Source organism: Mauremys reevesii, linkage group 11, assembly GCF_016161935.1.
Source record: "Mauremys reevesii isolate NIE-2019 linkage group 11, ASM1616193v1, whole genome shotgun sequence".
Classification (NCBI taxonomy): Eukaryota; Metazoa; Chordata; order Testudines; family Geoemydidae; genus Mauremys; species Mauremys reevesii.
In genome coordinates, this window is record NC_052633.1 from 19,838,363 (window position 1) to 19,862,798 (window position 24,436).

Below are 24,436 nucleotides of genomic sequence, written 5' to 3' on the forward strand. Positions count from 1 at the left end.
CAAAACATGTCCCTTTACACGGTCACAAAGCAAACATGGGTAAGCAGTTAAATGTGAAGAGTTGGTCAATAAATTATCTACCACAGAAAATCATCAACTGCATAAAGCAGGTATCAAACATCTTCCAGACAGAGACAGGATTCCCTGTTTTGTTAGGGAGGAATATAAGATGCCTTATAAAAAAGATAAGAAAAGGGAATGCATGGGATAATATGCAAGGGTAACCTATACTAAATATTGGGCAAAGGTCAATTATACAGTTAAAGTTGAATTTGCTTTTCCACTGCAAACCCTATAGTCAGGATCTAATAAGTCTTTTGAAGGTTCAGCAGTGCAGTATACTGTTTGCTACCCAGAAGCAATAAAAACATTTAACAATAGTTGAAATAAGTCGTTTCTATTTCAAAAACAAAAGAAAAGCTTTCCTTTTCAGTTGCGTCACTAAGCAGCTGATGAAGTCAATCCTTTGGATTTTTGAGTGGCAAGTAAAATGGAATTGTTGAATGATAACCACAAAAAGAGTTCACTCACATTACTGCAAACATAAGTCTCTGTCTTGTCAGTCTTTCGCAAAACCCTGTAATCTTTGCCTGCAAATTCTCTCAAGGTCTCTCATGAAGACTGCACTGTACACTACTGATAATGTAGCTCATCTGTTCTATTCTTCTGGCTTCTGTAAAAAGCAAAACTCTTATGAATACATGGCTATTCACATTAATTTTAGGGTATGTCTCCTAAATGAGAAATACTGGAATTGTACTGCAGCTTCTGAATTAGCTTTGTAGAGAACAATCACAACAAAAACCTTTAAGGTTTAAAAAAGGTAAGAAAGCCAGATCCTCCCCTTCATGGTTACACATTTTACAAAATTAAATTGACTTAGAAATGTTAGTGAAATTGGTTACTGTGTGCCAGCAAATGAGAAAGAGGCAAAACAATCTTGGCTCCAGATAGATACAAAAAGAAGGTTTTTATTCAGTATCACAAAAGACCACATATGAACAAAGACTTATTGTGACCTTCTCAATTAATGAAACTGCAATAAGGCAGTGGTCCACCTAAGGAGCCAAAAACAAATTAAATATTTTGTTCTGAGGAAGAGACAGCAAAGACTTATCAAATTCATCTTCCACCTGCCCTCTCCCATTATTGGGGGAAGTTATGGTGTTTGAGCAAGTATTTAAAGAGAAAGTATTCTAGGGAATATATTCTGAACTGAAGTGTCCAAATGAATTGCTTCTCCCCCACTAATCCTCTTGCTCTACTTTGATTTTCTTCTTTTTCTTCTTTTTCTCTGTACTCTGCAAAACAAATGAAACATTTCTATGAACATACGATAACGGAACAGGTAATGCAGAACACTAACAGGAACAGCTAGATAACTTAGGACTTGGATAGTGCTGCTCATATTCACAAAGTGGTTTACAAATGTTAAACTGCTGTTAGGGGTTCACAAACTCATTCATTTCCTTCCCTAGTCTCAAAGAAAAGGATGCTCACTGGACTGCAGGAACCCATAATTACCTCCAGTGCAAAGCAGGGCAAACTGAAGCCTGCAAACATGGAGCTCAGCCACAGAACAGACTAATTTCTACGGACTTCACAAAGCAAGACATCCTTTTGTATCCATATGGGAAGAAGTCATCAGCAATAGGGGTCTGCAACTGAGATTCTACAGATTTCAGCATTTAGTGGAACCAAAGCTCATTTGTAATTAATAAATAAATAAATAAATAAATAGGGAATGTCCACACTACATTCTAAACAGTGCTAATTCCACCGCTAGCACAGAACAGGGTAACTATTGCATGCTATCTGAGGAGTAACATTTATCAAAGGTTCTCAAACTTTTTGGTCCACAACCCAGAACACGGTTGAAAAATCATTCCTTAACTCGCCATAGCCTCCCAACATACTGTGGCCACAACATTGTGGGTTTGGGGTTACAGAGAGAAAGACTGGAAGCTTCTGGGTCTTATAGGAGTGCACTAGAGTGGAACAGTGGGTGGGTGGGGATGTGGCCTGAAGGAGCTGCTGTTAGCAATGCTTTTTCCTCCTCTCCCTGGCAATCAACATCAAGGATTGGAGAGTTCCATTTTGAGGGGCTGCAGGGCCAGTTCTACAGCCTCCTTGAAATGCTATTACTCCTCCCCTGGAGCTGAGCACTGCGCAGGCAGGGAAGTGGCCTGAGAATTAGGTGGGAAGTGGGCGGGGCAAAGAGTAAGGTGCTCCCTCCCTCCTTAAGCATCCACAGTGTTCTAGTGACCCCAGCTTTTAGTACTCAGCCAGAGGGGTGCAACCCAACTGGCATTCCCTCCATTTCCGGGTTGCACTCCACAGGTTTACAGTATGGTTTCGCTGGCACAGGTCTCAAAACAAATCCTTGTCCACTTTTACAGGAAAAACTGTAGTGAGTCACCACTGCTGGTAGCTCACAATTGTAGCTAGCATAGTTTAAGACCCCTGGCGGCCCAAAACAGAAAACATTTAAAGAATGTGGCATTCATTCAGTGCTTAGTTGTTTGGCAGCCACTCTGTATTGCCATTTAGGAGATCTTTTGGCTCACAGCAGCAGCCTAGCTGGTGCAGCGAAACGGGATGGTGCAGCCCCAGTGTCGCACAGAAATCTTTCTGAGGTATTAAGGGACCTTGCTGAGTGAATACCACTGAGCGGATTGAAGGACACCCTGTCCGGTCTTTAGAAGAGTAGTGGCCATTAAGCTGAACTGGAAGGGTAGAAGTATAAAATTAGAGATCGCATATCAAAATAGGAGGGTAAGAGAACAGGAAATAGTGTACTTGGAGACAGTCATGAATTTCCCATTACCCTAATTTGTAACCTGATCCCTTTCATACCCTTCAATATTGAATATTACAAAATAAAAGGGCTGAAGAGAATATAAAACAATAGTCCCCATACACTGAGCTATACAGACATGGGTATTTTTCTCCCCCTCACTGTTTCGGAAAGAAAATATCCTTGCAGATTTCAATGCAACTGATCATTTAGAATGATTCCCATCTCACCTCCACCGCTGTGCTAGTGGATGGCTCTTCAGCCAAAGCTGCTTCTTCCTCAGCTCTCTGTTTTTTTTCCTTTTTCTTTTTCTTCTTTTTGACCAGTTCACCTTCCTCTACATCTTCCTCTTCTGTGTCACAGAAAAGCAAAACATCAGGCTGTCAGTTGTCAAAAGTATTTAAGGCAGAAAGCCGTAGCTGCACTGTGTGTTACATGAGAGGATGATGAAGCTGTGCATGTCACAGTGCATTCAGGAGTCCTTCATGCAATTTTACCTCTCTTCACCACCTCTTTTCTCCCACTCCCCAATATTTCCCTTTCACATGCCTACTGCCCGCTGGTATCAGGGCTCACAATATCATCAAACAGATCTGAGCACACAGCTACCTACAATTAATTTTCAGTTCTGTCTTCCAACAGAATGTATGGGCAAGTACAGTATTATCTACTACTAATTTATAATACAGACACACACACACCCCATTTAGCTTTAGGAACCTTCAGATAGAGAAATCAAGCATAAAGCACTACTCATCTGATATCTTATGCAGCAGAGTCACAATACCACTAAAGCCCCACCTCATTAAATTTCTTTGCTTAACTGAGTCAGTCTTGGATACCACACTCTTTAGCACGCAATGCCTTGTAATGCGTAAACTCATGATGTAGCAACATTACTTCAGTTTCTACTTAACTGGGATGCTGATGCCAGCAGCATTTGTGGCATGTAGTCATGACTCAAAAGAGGAAACAATTACTATACCACTTCCAAAAATCAGAACATATTCAACATTGAAAGTGAGAAGGTGAATCAAATAACACAAAAAAGTAAAGACACATCTCAGACAAAATAAACTGAACAGACTGGACTTTCCCTTAAAATTACAAAAATGTAGCAGTAGAGTTAACTCTTTCAGACCAGCAGAAGAGTAATATGATACAAAAAAACGTTTTAACATTTGCCTCAAGTGCAAACATAAGACACAAAATTGACTCCAGTGTATAAAATGCCTGGTCACATTATGACAGATTTATGTTACTAATTTGCCTGGGGCTTTAGGTGATCAGGCTGAGGCCACAGGATTTTTAGGGGAGAAAAAGGAGCACACCAAGTGACTAAGTTTAAAGCTTTATTAACCAAATAACAGCAGTGAGTGCTGGGTACGCCCCACCTTACTTAGAGGAAGGAAGTGCCTGAGCCCTAACCCACTTCTATACATACACATGCACAAACCACGGCTGGCCAAGCCTGGGTGTAATGTAAGAAGAGGGGGAAGGGCAGATGAGAGTTTTGCCCTGTGCACAGGTTGTTTAGGGTTTGCTGTAAATTTTTGACTTTCTTTAGTTTTTGGAAGGGTTTGAAAGTGCTGGGTTTTTTGGGGACATTTTTGTTTAGGGACCCTTGTTTTTTGTGTGCTTTGTATTAGTTTGAACCGGCTTTTTGTGGCTATTTTAGGTTTTTTAAAACATACCAGTTTTAGAGTTGAAAGGCTGTTATTTTTTAATTTACTGGCTTTTGCAATTTTTTTAAATTTTGCAACCTTGTTACGTTGGTTTGGCTTAGTTTTTTTTTTTTAAATCTATAGGCTTTTGGCTGTTTGGCAGGCAGCAGAGAGCTTGTTTGTGTGCGTTGGCGTTGGGCGAGTTTTGTTTCTTATTTTTGAGGCTAGCTGGATTGTTGAGTTAATCTGTTTTTTCTCCGCCCCCCCGGCCTTTTGCAACCTGCAACCAGCCAAATAGAGCAATACATGCAGTTTACCAATAAAAAAATGCTCAAACCCTCATTAGAAGAGGATTCTAGATGAAAGGCCTGGTGTGTACAATAATAAACTGATTCCACAACAGATATGCGGGCCAACATGCAACTAGTGTGTGCATATAATACAACCTCCTACACAAATTGATAATATTATACGTAAAGAGAAGTAATAACATACAAATAACTGTACTCGTACATTTATCTTGCTATGCAATGTGACATATGCTATTTTGAATCACATTTGCTGTACTGTAAGTTTTCACGCTGTTGGGATACTGAGCAATGTGCTGTGTGGTTACCTTTGGAAAATAACCTATGTTATTACTGTGTCATCTGCTTTGAAACACCAAGGGAACTGTCACAAATTTCAATGCAAAATAATGTATTTTGTATTCACAGGTCTTGTAATTTCTCACAGTGAACAGCAGGATGCCTTAATAAAGACTTAAATTGCTAGTTTCCAACAGAGCTCATCACAAGATTTCACATGTTCGAACCTGGACAGAATGAGGATAACAGCTCCAGGGAGGCTGTTCTTTTCCCTCCAGACCTGGCACGAGCAAGTCACTCAGCCCAGTAGGGTTTCTTTGCAATACAGCAGTTGACAAGAGAGGCAAGAGCCTTTGTCAGTAGGCTCTGAACCAGACAGAACAGCACCCAGAATAGCTTAGCTTGACTGACGTACCTACGAGTACCTATACAGTGTAGGGATCAGTACCCTGGGTTCCACCATGAGTGTTTTACCATACAAAAATCTTTAATGCATTTTTACATACCAAGCACTTTGTATACACATCATACTCCACCCACTTCTTCCAGCATACAGATGACAGGTCAAATAGCATATGATTAAAATGTGCCCTGAGAGGTAGCCCCCGTCACTTGAGCCTTCCCGGCAGGGCTAACACCATTAATTTATTTTTAAAAGATGCTTCCCTTTCTTGCAGTACAGGAGTTTTAGTGACAAGCCATAGCTGCACACTCTGACCTTTAAAGTAAGCTGAATGTTTTACTGGTGAGCACTATTAGTGGTCATGTTAGAAGACTAAAACCTCAAGTCATTCTGTCCAACGTATACTCCCATTGATTCATACCAGGTTTCCCACTCCCACTGAAACAGTGGCGTTCCAGGGACAGTGTCAACTTATTTTCTAGACAGTTTTAAAGAAGTTAAGTGACTTCAGATACTCTGCCTGCCAATTTTTGAAGGGGTTCCAAACACTATGTTTAAAAAGCACGTGCGCGCCCCTGGTTGCTGTTTGAAAGATCCACGCAAATAGGGAAACACTGAAAGTGACGTCCAAAGCGCTACCAAATGCTCAGAGGAAACAGAAACTAAATTCTCTTATTTTTGTTACAGTAACATCAGGCACACGATTTTTAAGTTGGTGTCCCTTTCAGGTTGTAATGCTGAGAAGACACCTCAATAGAGCACTGCAGTTTTAAAAAAAGTTAAAGCCAAGGAACCTAACACACTTGGGGTTTAAGTATATAAAGCCTTAACTCTGCATTTCTAAATCATCCAATGCACTCCATATACCACTTAGAGCTACCTGCCAAACTTCTCAAGCTACCACTGCCACAACACATGATGGACATGTCAGCTCTTCTGTCATCTACCTGAAAACAGTGAGGTCATGATCTATCCTGTTTCAGAGAATACCACACAGGTTGGTGGAAGGACAGTCCACAGGATGGGGAGGGCGTAAGGTGGATGGATAGCTGATTAAATGTGGGTGGAGACTAGTATGAGGTACATTGAGAGTAGAGTGGTGCTGTGCTAAGTAAAGTTCTATTTTGCAACTGTATACAAAGGATAAACAGAAGTTTGGATTTGAGCAGAATGGTGGCTGGGAAAGGTATTTGTGAACTACGTAGATACAATAGTAATATGTGAATCTTGTGAGGTTGCGATTTTAAAGGGCATAAGAGGACAATGAGAAAGGATATGTCTGCACATGGATGGTAAGAGATAAATAAGCTCTTCAGATCTGCCTAACTCAGTGTGTACAGCCCTTAGCACAATAATGCCTCAGTCATGATTGGGACATATGGCTACTACTAAGCATAGTACAGCTGGCTTAAAAAGAATTAGAGTTGGGAGAAAGGTCTGGATGGGCAGGGTGCACAAGTGTGAAGGGGAAATTTTGTAAACACTAGCGCAAAGCATCTATGTTACTGGCCATGAAGTAAGATGTACTGGCCATCCTTTGATGGAGGATGAAAGACACCATGAAGGTGGTTTATGGTACCTCAGTTTGGCATTCCTATAACTCAAATTCTCACTTCTAACTTCACTTAGGAGTTTGCAGCTCTTCAGTGTTTTCTGGTTTTTTTTGGAGTAAATTTTAATGATTTTTCCTGAACTGTTTACACCCTTAATTCTAATTTAAGAAAGTTTGTTTGCAGACAATAGTAGCTACTTAGATTTTTAAGATGTGTGTCTCACCAACACACCTCTTTATTGGAAAGACAGGACCATGGCTCAGCTCTGGACTTGCCAACAAAACCAGGACATCTGGCAAAGTTTAACTTTGCCAATCCACTGAACCACGCTGAAGTTTGCCCACTACATATGATATTGGTGGCTCCGATTTTCCAAGCTCTCACCAAAACTAAGCTTTATATATCCCCAAAATGTGAAGAGGCACCAGTACTCAGTAAGGCCAAATGAATCAGAGATATGATTCGTAGGCAAAGGTATCTGTGGTATAATCCATTAGTAGACATGCTCATGAGTGTAAAAAAAAAAAAAAGTTAAACTAATCTTTAAGAGCCATACCTGACTAATATGGAATTGGCTGTAGATTTTCTCCTTCTAGGACAGGGGCTCTCAAACAGGGGGTTGGGACCCCTCGGGGGTCACAAGGTTATTACATTGGGGGGGGGAGCTGTCAGCCTCCACCCCAAACCCTACTTTGCCTCCAGCATTTAGAATGGCGTTAAGTATACAAAACGATGTTTTCAATTTATATTGGGGGGGAGGGGGGTCACACTCAGAGGCTTGCTATGTCAGTGGGGTCACCAGTACAAAAGTTTTGAGAACCACTGTTCTAGGAGAATACTTGAGAGAAGTGTCAGCAAGGAACCATGTTTTCTGAGGCAGTTTTGGGGTAGGGACATAAGTATGAGTGTTTCACATCTAGGTTTACAATGGAAAGGTAGTCTATGGAAACAATTCTGTGCCTATAATAAAGGGTTAATTTAGTGCTGACAACACATTCAGAAGGGTCTCAGAAGAGGTAGTGACTAAAAATGTCCACATACTCCACAAGGAATTAGGCAAAGAACATTGAAATCATCACAGACCACTCATGTGTCCATTTCATTACCGCATTAAATATCACAGCAAAAGTCATGATGTGGACCTTTTTCCCCCAATACTACAGAAAGACAGATCTGTACCACGGGAGAGGGTAGCCCCAATCCTCAGCTAAGTTACAGAGCCCGTGAGCCACTCCACCAATGCAAGATGCCATAAAGCCAGCATAGCCAGCCCCCAGGAAGATCACCTTGGCATTAGGGGACCTGAGGATGATGCAGAGCCAGCGCAACTGTGCTGAAATCACCCTCACTGTCCAATGTTGGTGCATGGAAAATGGTGGCTGTAGAGGGGGGTTGTGGATTAGGCATCCCTTGTAGCGGCCCTGGCTGCTCTTACAGCCTTTGCCAGCCATTGTTTACTCCTGGGGGAATGCTGCGCCACTGCTCAATGCAGAATTTTGCAGAAATTAATGTTGTGCGCACAGAGTGTCCCTTTTCCCCCCCTACAGAAATGGGCTGCAGAGATGTTGGCTGCCAATAAGGATCACTGGACCAGTAGAGCCCAGCTTGGAAATAGAAGGCAAGACCAGTGTGAGGTGGAGGGAACTGGAGGGTTCCCAGCAGCTGCAGTTCCCAGCATGCCCTGAAGGAAGGAGGCAGCCGCATGCAAGAAACTCCGTACAAACCTGGGACCCAGCATCAGATGGTTTCTCCCTTGGGATCCCTGGAGGGCTGGGGGCCCCCCCAGCTGGCCTCTGTGGGGTAGAGGGTGTGAATGTCCTCTGGGGGTAGAGGGTGTGAGCAGAGGCTGGCCTCTAAGGAGTAGAGGATGTGAGTGTCTGGGGTGGGGTGGTGTGCAGCTGTGGAGAAGGTGTACGAGTTTCGGGGGGGGGGGGTGGGGCAGAAGCTTGCCGCAGGGAGGGGTGGTGGTGAGTGTCTAGGCCAGGGAGGACCCCACAGCTGGGCTCTGGGGGGTGGGGAGAGAGTGTCTGCTCCCTCCTCCCTAGAGCCCAGCCAGGGGGGCCAGAGAAGCAGGAACTGGGTTGTCATAGGAGTTTCTTCAACTCTCTACTCCGGGGGGGATTTTTGTACGTCTGTGTTGTTACAGACATATTTGCTGACAGGAATTTTGAAATAAATTACCAAAATAATTGAAACGTGTGGTTCTATAGTGTTATTTTGACACACAAAATCTGCAGAATTTTAAAATATCGTGTGCAGAATTTGTAAATTTTTGGCACAGAATTCCCCCAAGAGTAAATTATTGTGATTAGATCATTGCAGCTGACATAACCTGGAGTAGCTCACAGCCAACTCTGGCTCAGAGAAACTCAAATGCAGCATCTCTGTGCTCCTCTACCAGAGCAAGCATCAGGGTAGTTTTGATGTTTTGGAGCTGAGGAAGAAGTAGCTTTTCAGCACAGCTGTCAGCAGTTTGCAAAGCAATTCTCAATACAAAAAATAACCATTCCGAAGTAACAATGCAAGATCTTTCACAAGGTAACTCAGAGCTGGTAGCTAGCTTATCAAGGTCTATCACTCTAGAATGGAGTGGTTATTTTTAAACACACATACAAATAAACTCCTATTATCCAAACTCTAATTATCTGAAATTCAGATTGTGAAATTCTAAATTGTCATTTATCCTGAAATTCTGATTCTCGCCAATTTTGGATATGACCCAAACTATTTGGATAATAGGGGTTTATCCATACTCATAGTAAATGGGATAAACAAGTTAGCACAATGCCAAATTTTTAAAAATGTGAGCCATTTCTTTTCATGATACCAAACAATGCTAGTTAAGGATTAATCTACTCAGCAAGTAATTCTGTAATAGACATCTGAGGGTGATAATTTTTTTTTTTTTAAACCTCTTCTATATTATGCTTAGAGCATCACTGGCCTTTTAGAAATGTATATAAAACAAATGCAGTCTAGTTTCAGCCCACAACAAGATTAAAAAAAACATGTCAAACTCATGGGAAAACGGTTGCGTATTCTGAAAGGCCACCACATGCCACTCTAATTCCCGTTATACAATGCTCGCAGGAAATGATGCGTTAGACACAAATACAATAACCAACCTTTAATTTCTACTTTGATCTTCTTTGCTTTTACTGTAACCTGCGTCTCCTCTTCTTCCACCTCTTCAATTTTACGTTTTTTTGGAACAGCAGGGAGCGTAGAGTCACCAGAGGGGTCATATACCTTCACTTCACTGGAATGAAGAAAACTGAGTAAGTTAAGTTGCAACCTTGCAAGGGAAGAAACAGCACTGTAAATAAGATACAATGGTGAAATGCTCACTTTCAATTCTCTACCATCACCACCTCACTGTATGATTTTCAGTGGCGACAGGACAGCTAATGAAAAGTGAAGAATCATTGGTGGCCTGGTTTCCATTTATGGAGAAACAAACGAATACAGGAGCTGTATTCCATGTAGTACAATTGAGAAACAAGTAGTATCTTGTACTGGACCAACGTCTGTTGGTGAAAGAGACAAGTGTTTGAGCTACACACTGCTCTTCTTCTGTGTCGCTCAAAAGTGGGTCTCTTTCACCAACAGACGTTGGTCCAGTAAAAGATACCCTGGCACCAACAAGGCTACAACTCCACTGAAAACAGAGTACAACTGCCATCTGCCCAGAAAAGCCAGTTCAGGTGGTGAATTTTACTTTTTATTATAAGGGTCATTGTAATCAAGATTTCAATTCTATTATAGTCTGAGACCACGGCATCCATTATGTTGCCCTCTCCACAGCTGAGCCTGAAGAATTGTTTCGTTCAAGAGGGTGTGGCCAGGTGCACAAGCATAATATAAGAATGGCAATACTGGGTCAGACCAATAGTCAACCTAGCCCAGTATCCTGTCTTCCAACAGTGGCCAATGCCAGATGCTTCAGAGTAAGTGAACAGAACAGGGCAATCATCAAGTGATCCATCCCGTTGTCCACTCCCAGCTTCTAGCAATCAGACGCTTAGGGACATCCAGAGCATGGGGTTGCATCCTTGACCATCTTGGCTAACAGCCAATTCTTTTTTGAACCCAGTTATAGTTTGGCCTTCACAAAATCCTCTGGAAATGAGTTCCACAGGTTGACTGTGTGTTGTGTGAATTAGTACTTCCCTTTGTTTGAAACCTGCTGTGTATTAATTGCATTGGGTGACCCCTGGGTCTTGTTGTATGTGAAGGGGTCAATAATTCTTATTCACTTTCTCCACACCATTCAGGATTTTATACACCTCTCTGATACCCCCTCTTAGAAAAGACATCTTTTCTAAGATTAAAGAGACTGGGACTGTTCATATCTCCTCATATGGAGGCTGTTCCATACCAGTAATAATTTTTGTTGCTCTTCTCTGTACCTTTTCCAATTCTAATACATCTTTTTTGAGATGGGATGATATGGCAGCACTGGAGTGGAAGGGGCAGCACTCTAGCAGAAGAAGCCACGCCCTCTCAACCCTGCTGGGCATGCTCCAACTGCTGCTGCAGTATAAAAAGGGAGCAGCCTAACTCAGTCTGGGCTGAACACCAAGGAGGAAGGATGCACCATGCCAGCTTCAGCTGAGGAGCAGCCAGGATCCAGAACCGCGGGAGCAGGAAATGCCAAGGCCCAGGCAGGTGCCCAGGTACCTGAGGATGTCCCAGGGAGATTGCAGTCACTACCCAAGGAGCCCAGAGACGAGGACACCGTGACTTCAACTGCAGGAATCACGGTGGGAAGTAGCCCAGGGAGGGACTAGCCAGTGTTTCTGCAGCAGTTGGCATGTTTCAGGCAGATTCCCTGCCGGATTAATGGCAAACCCATTTGCCATTACCAGGGCCCTGGACTGGGACCTGGTGTAGTAGGGAGGGCCTGCATGCCCCCACCCCAGCGGCCCTAATTGGGTGGGGGGACAGCCCACCAAACCCCTGCCTACTGTCTCTGGCCATTAGGCCATGCTTCCCTACAGCCAAGGGGCATCTGACTGGCTCTAGCTATTAGGCAGCACTGCCCTGCAGACAAGGGGAGTCCACTGATGCTGGCCATCGGTCCATGCAGCCCAGAAGCTGAAGGCAGCCATATCGATTTAACTGCAGGGCTACCATGCCCTTGCCCCACCCCCCAGGGTGACAGGGTGTACTTGCCCTGCAAAAGACTGCCACAACTGCATGCTGTATTCAAGGTGTGGGGTACCATGGATTTATATAGTGACATATTTACTGTCTTCTTATCCATTCCTTCCTAATGGTTCTTAACATTGTTAGCTTTTTTGACTGCTGCTACACATTAGGCAAATGTTTTCAGAGAACTATTCACAATGACTCCAAGATATCTTTCGGGAATGGTACCAGTTAGTGTAGACCCATCTTTTTGTATGTATAGCCGGGATTATGTTTTCAAATGTGACTTATGTCTGTAGACCAGGCACTGAGACATGCTGCTGCAAGTTTTAAAATGCAGTATAGATATTCCCTGCATTTCAGAAAGTCTACTCAACAGCATGCACAAGCCAGGCACAAGAGGCAGTTAGATATCTAATTCTGATTTTCATCTTGGGAATTCTGCTCTCACGTGTCTTAGGGTATGTCTACATTGCATTTTAAAAGCAGAGAGTCTCACAGCCTGGGTCTACAGACTTGGGCTCATGCTATAGTGCTAAAAACAGCTGTGCAGATGTTTCGGCTTCGACTGGAGCTCAGCCACTGAAATGAGAAGAGAGGGTGTGTTTCGGAGCCCAAGCTGCGTCGTGTAAACTGCTGTTTTTAACATCATAGCACATGCCCAAGTCTGTAGATCCAGTTTCTGAGACTTGCTGCCACATGTTTTAAAAACACACAGTGTAGACATACCTGAGACTCCTCCTTTGTTCAGTTCCTGCGTCTTCTGAAACCTTTCCAGCTCTAGCCACCCTCATCAGCCTGCCCCCATCTCAGTACTCTGCTCACTCCTCTAATTCAGACTTCCTTCAATATCGCAACATCTGTTCCAGACCCTGGGGCAGTTAAAAGCTTGTCCCATCCAATGACAGCTACTTGCTGAGGCACGGTCTCTGGCATCAGTTAAGAACAGTATTTCTACTGAAGCAAAGGAGTTTTAAATATTGATCCTACTAACAATCAGAATATTTTATGGGTACGCATATACTGCTTCAGTAGTGGTGACAGGAGGAGTGCACCACCATAGTAATCCTCCTTTTGGTCATCACTAAAATACTATTGATGATCAAAGGGCTACAATGAGCTATTACAGATAAGCAAAGTTCAATGTCTTGCAAAGCTTTTTTTTTGGGGGGGGGGGAGAAAGGGGTGTTTGTTACAAAATACCATACAATTGATTCTAAGTGCAGTCCGATACATTTATGACTTAGAAAAAAACTGCACCCCATTCTGCAGTAAATGTAAGCTTTCATGTGGCAGTAAGTGTCTCTCACCCTATACAGACTGTGAGAAGGGTATTTCTGATCTGACTGGCGATGGCCATCTTGGTCAAAAATTAGATGAGCGACACTGTCAGTAACTCCAGGGTGGTCCATGTCAGATTGTAACAGAAGCTCCAAGACACTTTGATATCAGTTCAGTCATAAAGAGAACTGACATTTAACACTTGAAATAGCCAACACCAAAAAATTTTTATTGTTAAACCAGTATTACTGTAGGGTAGAATCTGACTTACAATCTGTCTCCCACATTACCAGCATCAGAAAAGCTGCTACTTTCCTATCAGAAGTGGCCATCTTGTTGAAAACTCAGAAATATTAATGTCTACAGTTTATTTGTGGTAAAATGTACATTTCACCTTTTCTATTCCTGACTGCTAAACTGAGCCATACAGATTGGAAATTATCTGTAGTCCACTCTCCTTTTAAGCCTAGAGCCCCATTTGTTAGTGCTGAAATGTTCTGCACACATGTCCAGCCAGGAAGTCAGGACTCCCCAAGTCAACACGCTGAGGATATACACATATCAGACCACCCTCCTACTCTCCACCCTAAAAGCCACTTGTTCTCCACCTGCTGCCATTTCAAAGCTTTTCTATATGTAAAACCCTCCCATAGATCACGTCCTGGAACCAATCTACATCACTGAAAGATTTTGAAGATTTCTCCTGGGAGTTTTGTGACTGGCATTTTCTAAAATGAAACTGTCAAAGGAAGTTTCTAGTGTGGCTTTCAAATGTGTTATGGGGGGGAAAAAGGTTCCTTAAACCCTGTATTTCTAAAATGTTAAATAATTCTGACTAGCGTGAAATAAAACAGCTAGTCATTGACCCTCAAAGCTATCAAAGCTTTCACAACTGATGCTAGTAATACCCAATGTTCTCTCAGAGGATGTCTCAGCAACCCATTCTCAGAAAGTCAGGGCAGTTACCCTAACCTACCTGCTTTACTCTGCCACAATTGTGTTAAATGAAAGAAAAGTAGGTGGTACTTCGTAACGGGCATGTTGCCAGTATTTAAGTGCATGAAAAATGTTTTCTGGAACTGAAGTCAACAGAGGTCAAAACCCAAGTCTCAGGGTAATAAAAATGAAGTTATACACTGCCAAGCTGAACAGAAAACTACCCACCTCCTGTGCTGATATTTGTCTGCCCTGGCCAAGGCCTTTCCTGTGCCACTTATTCTTCTTATCTAGGACAAAAATTTAGAAGTGAAAAACAAATTACTCATAACAAAAACAATTTAGAACAAACTCCACAGCCCTTGAAAGGAATTAAAGCTGCAAAGACAGGCATGCAACGCCTGGCAAAAAAGCCACATGCTCTCAGTTGCCAGTGAAGTATAACTAAACAATATTTACTTTTTGGGGCAAACTCATGAGAGGGGTCTTAATTTGGATTTAGAAACGTAGGTGTCAAGTGCACTGTATTTCTAACCCGTTCAAGGTTCACGAAGTGCAGATCCCTTTTTGTAATTTACAAGAAATGTCAATACTGAAGCTTGTGTAGTAGAATGTCTAAGCTTTAAAGGCTGCAGCCACTGGAGCTAAACAGGACCACGTACTTGGAGCAGGGGGGATACTTCACCCAGAAGAGGGCAGTGATATTATGTAGACAGATGCAATACTGGTGTGGGGAGGCAGGGTGCTTAGTACTTGGTGATGGGAGAAGAATGGAGAACTTTGCATCCTCTTTGGCTGACAATGGCTTTCTGTTTACTGGCTCCAGAGGGGGCTCTTGTGGACTACACATATCGTTGACCAAAGTCAGCAATATTAGAAGGGAAGAATCCTTAAAGCTCCAGGGAGCTTACTTCCCAGACACACAAATGCCACAAAATATCAAGCAACCGCAGCATCCATGTCAGTGGAACATATGTCTGCATCTCACTCATGCTCCCGGATCAGAACTGAGGTTTCACACTGACATCTCAATGTAGATATGGAATGAGGGAAAGCTAATGCAAGTGGTGGCCTAGGAATGCACGGATGGGCTCACCCTGAAGTCCCCCACTGTCTGTCCCAGTCTAGGCCAGGGAAAAGTATGGCAAGGGAAAGTACCACAACCTTATGCAGGGAAGAGGAGTTGGGAGAAGTGCATTCTCGGAACCACAGCCCTCACATAAAAGAAACAAAATGAAAATCTCCTCTCTCCTGGATAGCTTTAATTTAATTATCTTTTCATCACTGCATCCCAGGCTCACCCCTTTCTCTTCCAAGTGTCTCAGTCTAGTCTCTACTTTTAATCTGTTCTCAGCTCCCATTTCAGCACTGGAGTCTTCTCCAAGGGCATCATAACGAATAGTCAATGCAGTTTTGGCTGCTAGCATTCGAGAGATCTGGAAAAAGAGGTGAGTGTTAAATGCTAAGATTGGACACAAGGTAGTCACTTCAGTGTTAAGATTTTTTGATACGGTAACTTTACTTCACCATTCACCCTTCTCACATCAGGCCAACTTGACATATACACGGGAAGCAATCTGCCTTTAAAAACTGATGGAAGAACTTTTTCCTCAATGTGAACACACGTTCAAAGTCATGTTACAAAAAACACCTTTAAAATTCCTCATATCCTTTAAATATAAGCTGTTAGTTCCAATATGGAGTAGAAGCCTATGATTTCACGGATTTCCTCCTCTGAAATTGAGGAAGCCTAATGTTATCTTCATGTATTTTACTAACAAAGAAATTTAACCTGTCTTAAGAAAGTTTGGTTCCCAGTGCTAATCAAATAATCCAGCAGGATTTTGTCACTCAAGTTATCACTCAGAGACTTTTGCATTGACAACTCTATTCCCTTTTTCTAATAGGAAAGAAAGTGACTGCAAGATCTGTGGTGCAGTGGTATTCTGCACATCATCACAAAAGAAAGTAGTATAGCAAGCAGTGGAAAAATCCCTATCAGGACTCTAAAGTTATCCATCTAATCGCCACAGACATTCACCTGCATCAGAGAAAGCTAATCAGCAAGATAAATCATTTCAGCAACTCACCTTTCCTTTGTTTTTTGCAGCAGTTTGTCCCACAAGGGAAGCATGATAAATCAGGCCAAACTTGGGTGTGTCCCGTTTAGTCTTCAGGGCTCTAAAAAGTGCTTTTTCAGCACCCAAAATCTGAACAGTGGAAGCTGGATGTTTAGCCAGATTCAAAAGGGAACCTAGGGCAGAAAAAGTCACAGCCTTATCAGTTTAATCAGAATATGAACAGCCTACGGTATGCCTATGCGCAAATAAAATACCAGTGGCTGGCCTGGCTCAGCTAACTTGGGCTGCTGGGCTATAAAACTGCAGTACAGATGTTCAGGCTCAGGCTGGAACCTGGGCTCTGAAACCCCGTGGGTCCCAGCACCCAGGCTCCAGCCGAGCCCAAACCTCTACACTGCAATTTTATAGCCCCGCAGCCTGACCCCCCACAAGCTCGAGTCAGCTGAGCCAGGCCAGCCACTGGTATTTTATTGCCGTGTGGACACACCGTTACAAGTCTGAGACCAATACTAGGAAATGAGTGAAGGTAGGAGACAAGTTTCAAGCTTTGATGGTGGAGGATTTATAAGATGATTTACATTAGTTTTGAGGAGGAAGGGAAGTGGTGTTGATCCTCTACTACTTAAGTAACAATGCTTAAGACCAATTCTGTATTTCCAGGTTTCATTTGGAAAGGAGGTGGGAAGACTGACTTGACACAAAACATCCCACTGGATGAATGGGTAGTGCTGACTGCACTCTGCAGTAAGAATGCTGACAGCACAATCTGTAGCTGGCACTACACTTTGAGAAGGTGAGATAAACCTAACACTTTTCAAGTCAGTCTGACATCAACTAAAGCCCAACCTCTTAACAGATTAACTCAGATGCGACCAAACTGTTGGCAACAGGCTCAGAAAACGTCTCAGAAGAGGTAGTGACTTAAGTTGCCCTCATATTCTGAAAAGAAGTCAGGCAAACTGAAAAATGAATCATCATTGACTACTTCTGAGCTCGTGCCAATATTCTGACATCACACTAGGTTCTTCTGGCTTTCATCAAAATGCTTTACATCAAGAGCTTAGCGCAATGCTTTCAACTGGCCAGATCCTTAGGGAAAGCTGTTGATGAACTTATCTCGTAAAGCCAGTTCACATCTAACTTGCTATATACTGATCAAGGTGACCTACCTGCATGAGCAATAAGCCTCGCTCCAACTAATTCCCCGACCATAACAGTGAGGTTAGGTGCGATGGCCATCATTCTGTTCTTGAGATAGTCATACAGCTGTGTTCGATACTGTGAGATCTCAATCACCTGGTACAGACACATCGGAAGATCAGGTTAAAGGAATCTAACAGCTAACAACCAACTGTAAAAGCGTTAATGTGTGTGTCAAACACCAAAGACTGCCATCAGGAGGCTGTTAGTGAATTTGTAATTGTATTACTGAATTACAATTGTATAATTCAAATGTATAATGTCAGAGTGAGTTATAGCAGACAAATGTAACAGGGTGTGAAATCCTAACAGCCAAAAGTGAGGTTAACCTGAAAGCTTTATATGGGCAGCTTCACACGAATACAATGCACAGGATTTGTATTTCTCTTCACTATGCTGCTACTATCAGTAAAACCCCAATTTGCCAAGTATAGTGAGGGACAATTACTGAGGCTATTTTCTGTAATACAAAACCTGGAACATTCCGCTTTAACACAAATATTTGTAACCATTCTCTTAAGATGGGATATTCTTTACTTCAAAGAATGTTAGACACAAAAAATTAAAGCGTATCAGTGGGCAGTCAGCGTGATACGGCAGACTGAGTTTGGGATTAAGAGCCAGGAACTCTCTACTACTCATCCTACCACTGTCACTGACTGTTGGCTTGGGTAAGTAACAAATAGCCTGACTCTGCACCACTGAAATGGGAGTTTTATCTTTTACGAGAATGGGAGCAAGATTAATCCTCTTGGCCTCAGTTTTCCATCTACAAAATGGGGCTAGCACTATACTTTTATAAAGCATTTTGAAACGGAGATGAAAGGGGCTATGTAAACGTAGAAATTACATAGCATCCTTCTTTCTAAGGATCTCTGAGCACTTCTTAATGTATGTTAGCTTTCCTCTCACAATCATACCCAATAACCTCCGCCTCCCCTCCATGTCAGCAATCGAAGATGGCATCAGATGAGGTAGTGACTGTGCGCCCTCATGTTTGTACATCAGGCGAGCAACAATACAGGAATCATCACTGCCATTAAGAAAGTCTGCTGGAGCAACCATAGGAAACCTGCTCCTTAGGCAAACAGCTGTCTGCAGAAGTAGTAGCCCACATTGCTACGCATCTTAAATTAAAGCTCTAAATGTATATATACACCTGGTCACAGAGATGCAGTATATTGTTTATGTCTTCTTCTGATACTTCTGTCCCCATGGAGATCTCTGCAGCAGCCTTCACATCCTCCTCAATCTCCTCTGGCAGGACTTCCGAGAGGTCGGAGGTAGAAAAGTTTCTTCTGTCTCCTGTGGAACAGGATTGAAGGTGGGGAGAAAAGGAGAAAGATGATCAAGTAAATCAAAAACAGAGAGAGTATAAAGAGGTAAGAGCCAACTGTGTCAACATGGAAACACCTACCCATTAGGGAGGAATAATCAATTTCACAAATACAAAAGAGAAAATGACTGCCTAGGAAGGAGTACTGCAGAAAAGGATCTAGGGGGTTCGAGTGGATCACAAACAAACCATGTAATACTATTGCTAAAAAGCAAGCATCTTTCCGAGACGTATTAGAAAGAGTGTTGTAAGCAAGGCAGGAGAAGTAATTCTTCCACTCTACTGATAAGGCCTCAACTGGAGTATTGTTTGTCCAGTTCTTTACTGAATTATGATGCCAAGATGTGGACAAATTGGAGAAAGCCCAGAAGAGAGCAACATAAATTAAAGAAAACATGACCTACGAGAAACAATTAAGTTCCTCTCTGAACTGCAAAGCTACCACATCACTGTACAAATCAATAGGAAAAAAACATGCCTAGATGTTGAAATGCAGATGTCCACAAGATTAAACCCATTGTTACTTCTGTTCCAAGGAGTAAATATAAGCCAGCTGTGATCTCAGGGAACACCAAAAAACACTAAACGTTTCTCTCTATCAGTTTTAAGCAATAGTTCCCAAACTATGGTCTGTGGACTAACGGTGGTCTACAGAGCACTTGCTAGTGGACCTGGGAGATTTGGCCAGTGCTAGCTCTCCTTGTTTCCAACTACTAGATTACAACAAACTACTGCCAAATTACATTACTTCCCTAACATCAATTTCCCACATAAGCATTTTCTAGAGTGTCACTGAGATGATACAGGATTGTGAACAGGTGAAATGGCCTGCACATTAGTGAACAGCAGGAAATCTGGCCCACAATGCGCTATTAAGTTGCAATTCATACTAATACTCAACAGTCTCCCATGAATGCTCAAAATTGTTACTCACCAACTTTCCGCACACATTTACAGTATGTTAGGTTATCTGTGACGATTTTGCCTAGTTCAGGGAAGTGCCAGCCATACCATTCCCTACAGCGCATGATATAGTTATTCAGCTCTTTATCTAGGTCGTCAAGAAGGGCTGCAGACAGGACAGACATGTTAAAAAAAAGTATAGTCTAAAGGGGAACATTTTAAAGTCAGATGTAATGAACGCTGCAAAGGGAAATATCAAAGTATTTTTCCCCGTTTCCTTTGCACAAATACAACCGCCAATGTACTGTGACCAGGTTGGTTGTCATTTTATTTTAAAATCATTGAAGGATGTTTCAGTGAAGAAATGTACTTTGCAAACAAAACAGATCAAGTATCAGAGGGGTAGACGTGTTAGTCTGGATCTGTAAAAGCAGCAAAGAGAGTCTTGTAGCACCTTATAGACTAACAGACGTTTTGGAGCATGAGCTTTCGTGGGTGAATACCCACTTCGTCGGGTGAATGCCGACGAAGTGGGTATTCACCCACGAAAGCTCATGCTCCAAAACGTCTGTTAGTCTATAAGGTGCCACAAGACTCTTCAAAACAGATCAAATTACACACTACGTTAAAAGAACATTAAGGTTGCATAAAACACTCAAAAGTCAGGACATGCCAGAATTAAGGATGCTAATGCAACCCTGCATTCTTAAAGACAGCTGTTTTATCTTCCACAGAAACAAGCCTCAGAAACTGAAAGTGACCTCTTAATAATGCACAGTTTGATGAAAATCCTTCAAATCTTTTCCTCACTCAATGATTCCATGTTAATTTTACTGGGCAACATACATGCTATGGATCTTCTGTACAAAGTCACTTTGGAACAGATTTTCTGAAAGTTTAACGGGTGCTAATGTGTTCCCCATAGGTAGCTACAACCAGGAAACATAGGTAACTTAGGGTTATGACTAACATTCTATTCTTAACTCATCCCAATTCACCTAGGTTTTGCAGTGTTTGGGCATGAATAATCCCATATGATCACAAGGACGGGCACAAGGATGAGTTTTGATTTTGAATTGTTTTGTTCATTTTGTCAAAACTCTTCTTTAAGCCAAACTTTTATCATCTTCACAATAATGTAAAAGAACCATTAGATTACATGGGGAGGGATAGCTCAGTGGTTTGAGCTTTGGCCTGCTAAACCCAGGGTTGTGAGTTCAGTCCTTGAGGGGGCCACTTAGGGATCTGGGGCAAAAATCAGTACTTGGTCCTGCTAGTGAAGGTAAGGAGCTGGACTCGATGACCTTTCGGGGTCCCTTCCAGTTCTATTAGATAAGTATATCTCAAATTATTAAAAACATGATGGTAAGGCCTGAGGTTTCATCACAGAGACCTGCCACTCAAATGATGGGCCTCTTTCACATGTCATACTCTGAATGTATTGCATATGAACAGTTTCCTGCAACAGTGATGGTTATAGGGAAACAAAGAGCAGCAGTTTGGCTATCTGGGAGTTCCAAGTCATCCATTCCAGACGGTGGATGTGTGACTTTCTGGCGGGATTGTGTCTCAGGTGTAAATCTTAACCCTCTAATCCATTTTTTTTCTTTAAACAGGATGCAGATATCAAAAGCCACCTGTCCAACTATCTGATATTTAAGTTACAGTAGCACCCTGGGGCCCAGATCAGGATTGGGGCCCTGCTGTGTGAGGCACTGTACAACCAGATGTAGATACAAACAGTGTGGAGGTGATACACTATTTTAAAGTTACTGCACATGCATAGTAAACTAAGTATGCCCACCTCCATATGAAATCTAAGTTACAATTTGTGTTTCAGTTAAGTGTGAAGAGACCACATAGCACCCCCCGCCCAAAATGCAATAATGAAAGAAACTGAAAAGATTTAGTTTCAGCCCAGAGAAATTCTTTTCAGCTGTAATTACCCTTTAAGCTTATTTAAAATATAATACCTAAAACTAATGCAATAGGCTGTCTACTCCAGTGCTGCAGATATAAGCTATAAGCTTATTTCTATTACAGCAGGGTAGAACACTCACTGCACGTACTGTTACAAAGCCCCAAGGCTACAAGCATTTTCTTGTAATGCAATACGGACATTCCCATCTGCTGTCTCAGCAGTAGTGATGAAATTGTGAATTCAATCATTATTTTCAGCTCAACAAGATTCCATCGACAACAGAGCATGGAATTTGCAGCACTGAACTCTTCCATTCACCGCTCCCTGAGACTGAGCAACTCCATTATAACATGCATTCTTCAAGGAAAAGAAAGGATTAGTCCAGATATTCTATTTTCCATTTGACAAAGAAATTTTAGTCTGTTTCCCTTGAGAAAAGCCACGATGCAGAACATGGTACTGTACTACCTTTTATAGTTATTTTCATGCATCTTTAAAACTGTTACTGCATTGTGGTCTCAGTTCACTTCACACAAGCTACCACCACAAATGGCACCCATAGCAGAGGTACCAAGGACCAAATTCTTAGGGGAACTATTAACTTCTTATCACTAGTCAGGGTGAGTCACACTGGGAATTGAAGCAATGGGAGGCTTGAACTGTCACTGAATCTGCTATAGCTGTTTTCTGGATAACTAAAGGTCTTCACCTTTTAATACCACCCTCTCCGACTATTTGATATTTAAATTACAGTAACATCTTTCATAAGCAATAGTTTTTACAACTTCTGCTGGGTTGATTCAAACTGCCCTGTTATACTAAAACACTAGCAAAACTCTTGAAAAGGGCACATTTTAATAACTGATAAAAGCAGAATACTTAAAGATGAAATTCTGAATATACTTACAGATTGCTTGGACAATCATTGTATCTACTTTGTCTGGGCTGAATTTCAGCTTGTATCGGGAGAGGCTAAAAACAAAGATATCGTTATTAGCTGCACCCCTGGCATTCCACTGCAAAAAACATTCTCCACCTGTTTTATTTTGCATGAATGAGTCCAGCTGTAGGCTCATTCACACTTGTTTAATTTAAAGCCAAGGACTGGCCTCTGCTGGATGTAATGGGAAGTTTGGAGAAGCACTGCTGCTAGTTGGTCCCATAACAACGGCAGCACACACAGTACCCAGTACGACGACGGGCTGAACCAAGGCACCAGAAAGGAGAAGCATGGCTGGCTGGCTGGCTGTCCCTCTTCATAGTCCACATGCACAGAGTGGCAGGAAATTTGCTGTTCATTACTTTTTGCAAATTTCTTCACAAAAACAAATAGAGCAAGTATTTCCTGTTTTGCAGTGGTTGGGATTGATCCACGGGAAACTGTGTCTATAGAGTAGTGAAACTCAGGAATAGGACTGTAAAGAACTAATAGATGAACTGCCCTCGTCCTTCTAACCTCATTTTAGCACCAGCCCAACATCTATACTTGGATTTAGATCTTCAAAAAGCATTAATCCTCTCAATTACCCCAGCAAGGAAGGTAAATCTCCATTTTAGAAGAATAAATGAGAAAGGTTCAGCAACTTGCCCCAGGCCATGCAGTGAGTTCCATTCAGAGTCTGGATTGAAGCTCAAGTTTCTAGCACCTAATTGTGTACTTGTCGTGGCTGTATGCAGAGCTACTGCTCTGCTTAAATCTATAGTCGAGAACACTGCCTTTATTTAATGTTTATATTATGTACCACTGCGATATGTACATGGAGATATAAATTACATATCCATGAAACTCTGAGTCCAACATTTACATTAAGCACTGAAGTATCAGATACCTCAGTGGTGATGAATTAATGTAAAATTCATTTTCATATTGCCAATGACTGCATTTTAAAGATACTATTCAATTACGTACATAATATACAAGAAAAAACTACTCAACTCAGGTTAACGCTACAGCAAATATTGAGAGGTCTGACTTGAACTTGTGGTGCTAAACACAGTGAACTTTGTAAGATCTTGCTTCTAGAGCAAGATTTACCAAAATTAATGTGCTTAGACTTTGGGCCTAACCCTGCATTCATTTCACACCCCAGAATGCTGCTGATACCAAACGGAGTTTTGGGTGTCCAAGGATGCAGGAATGGAATAGAGACGGTGGAAAGTACTGAACTACAGCTTCAATGGCAACTCACCTATGTGCCAATCCTAAACACATAGCTGCCATTTCCCGCGATGGAAGGCCAGTGATAAGCCCCTCGATTTGAGAACGAATTCCTCTCATCAGTTCAGTAACCATTGGGCTATGAATACAACTTAAGTTCAGCTTGTCCTATAAAATTAAGGTGAATATTAGGTGTTAAGCAAGTTAATTAAATCCTCTTACAAATTCTTTTTCAATACTACTATATTTATAGTTTTTCTCCTACTAAGGTATACTTGTTACCCATTTATGATAGGCAAAAAAAATCAGAAGCAGTGACAACCTTCACGGGTAATAAACATCAGGATTTCTAGCACTGTAATAATCATACATATTTTTCACTTTAACATCCGGGTATCAGGAGCAACAAGACTTGTAAGTAAGGCCCTGTGTACTCTGCCCCTAAGATCTGGGGCAACACCAGGA

General features: G+C 42.0%; 1 protein-coding gene and 3 non-coding genes across 4 annotated transcripts in view; all 4 read right to left on the reverse strand.

Annotated features, from left to right (window-relative positions):
* Window positions 1-945: 945 nt before the first annotated feature.
* The window catches only part of NOP58 (NOP58 ribonucleoprotein), a 35,528-nt gene continuing 12,037 nt past the window's right edge, over window positions 946-24,436 (reverse strand). Inside the window, exons 5-15 of the mRNA XM_039495933.1 lie at window positions 24,003-24,139; window positions 22,721-22,785; window positions 19,924-20,058; window positions 18,813-18,958; window positions 17,623-17,749; window positions 16,463-16,626; window positions 15,674-15,808; window positions 14,601-14,662; window positions 10,130-10,263; window positions 3,028-3,149; window positions 946-1,301 (exon numbers count right to left, since the gene is read on the reverse strand). Coding sequence (XP_039351867.1) covers window positions 1,248-1,301; window positions 3,028-3,149; window positions 10,130-10,263; window positions 14,601-14,662; window positions 15,674-15,808; window positions 16,463-16,626; window positions 17,623-17,749; window positions 18,813-18,958; window positions 19,924-20,058; window positions 22,721-22,785; window positions 24,003-24,139 — 1,281 coding nt within the window. The 3' untranslated portion in view covers window positions 946-1,247. The remainder of the gene's footprint in view (window positions 1,302-3,027; window positions 3,150-10,129; window positions 10,264-14,600; window positions 14,663-15,673; window positions 15,809-16,462; window positions 16,627-17,622; window positions 17,750-18,812; window positions 18,959-19,923; window positions 20,059-22,720; window positions 22,786-24,002; window positions 24,140-24,436) is intronic.
* LOC120375235 lies at window positions 8,007-8,090 on the reverse strand. The gene has a single exon (XR_005586536.1). It is a non-coding gene; the product is annotated as a small nucleolar RNA SNORD11 (small nucleolar RNA).
* On the reverse strand, window positions 17,353-17,438 carry LOC120375233. Its single transcript, XR_005586535.1, has one exon. It is a non-coding gene; the product is annotated as a small nucleolar RNA SNORD11 (small nucleolar RNA).
* On the reverse strand, window positions 18,611-18,695 carry LOC120375236. Its single transcript, XR_005586537.1, has one exon. It is a non-coding gene; the product is annotated as a small nucleolar RNA SNORD11B (small nucleolar RNA).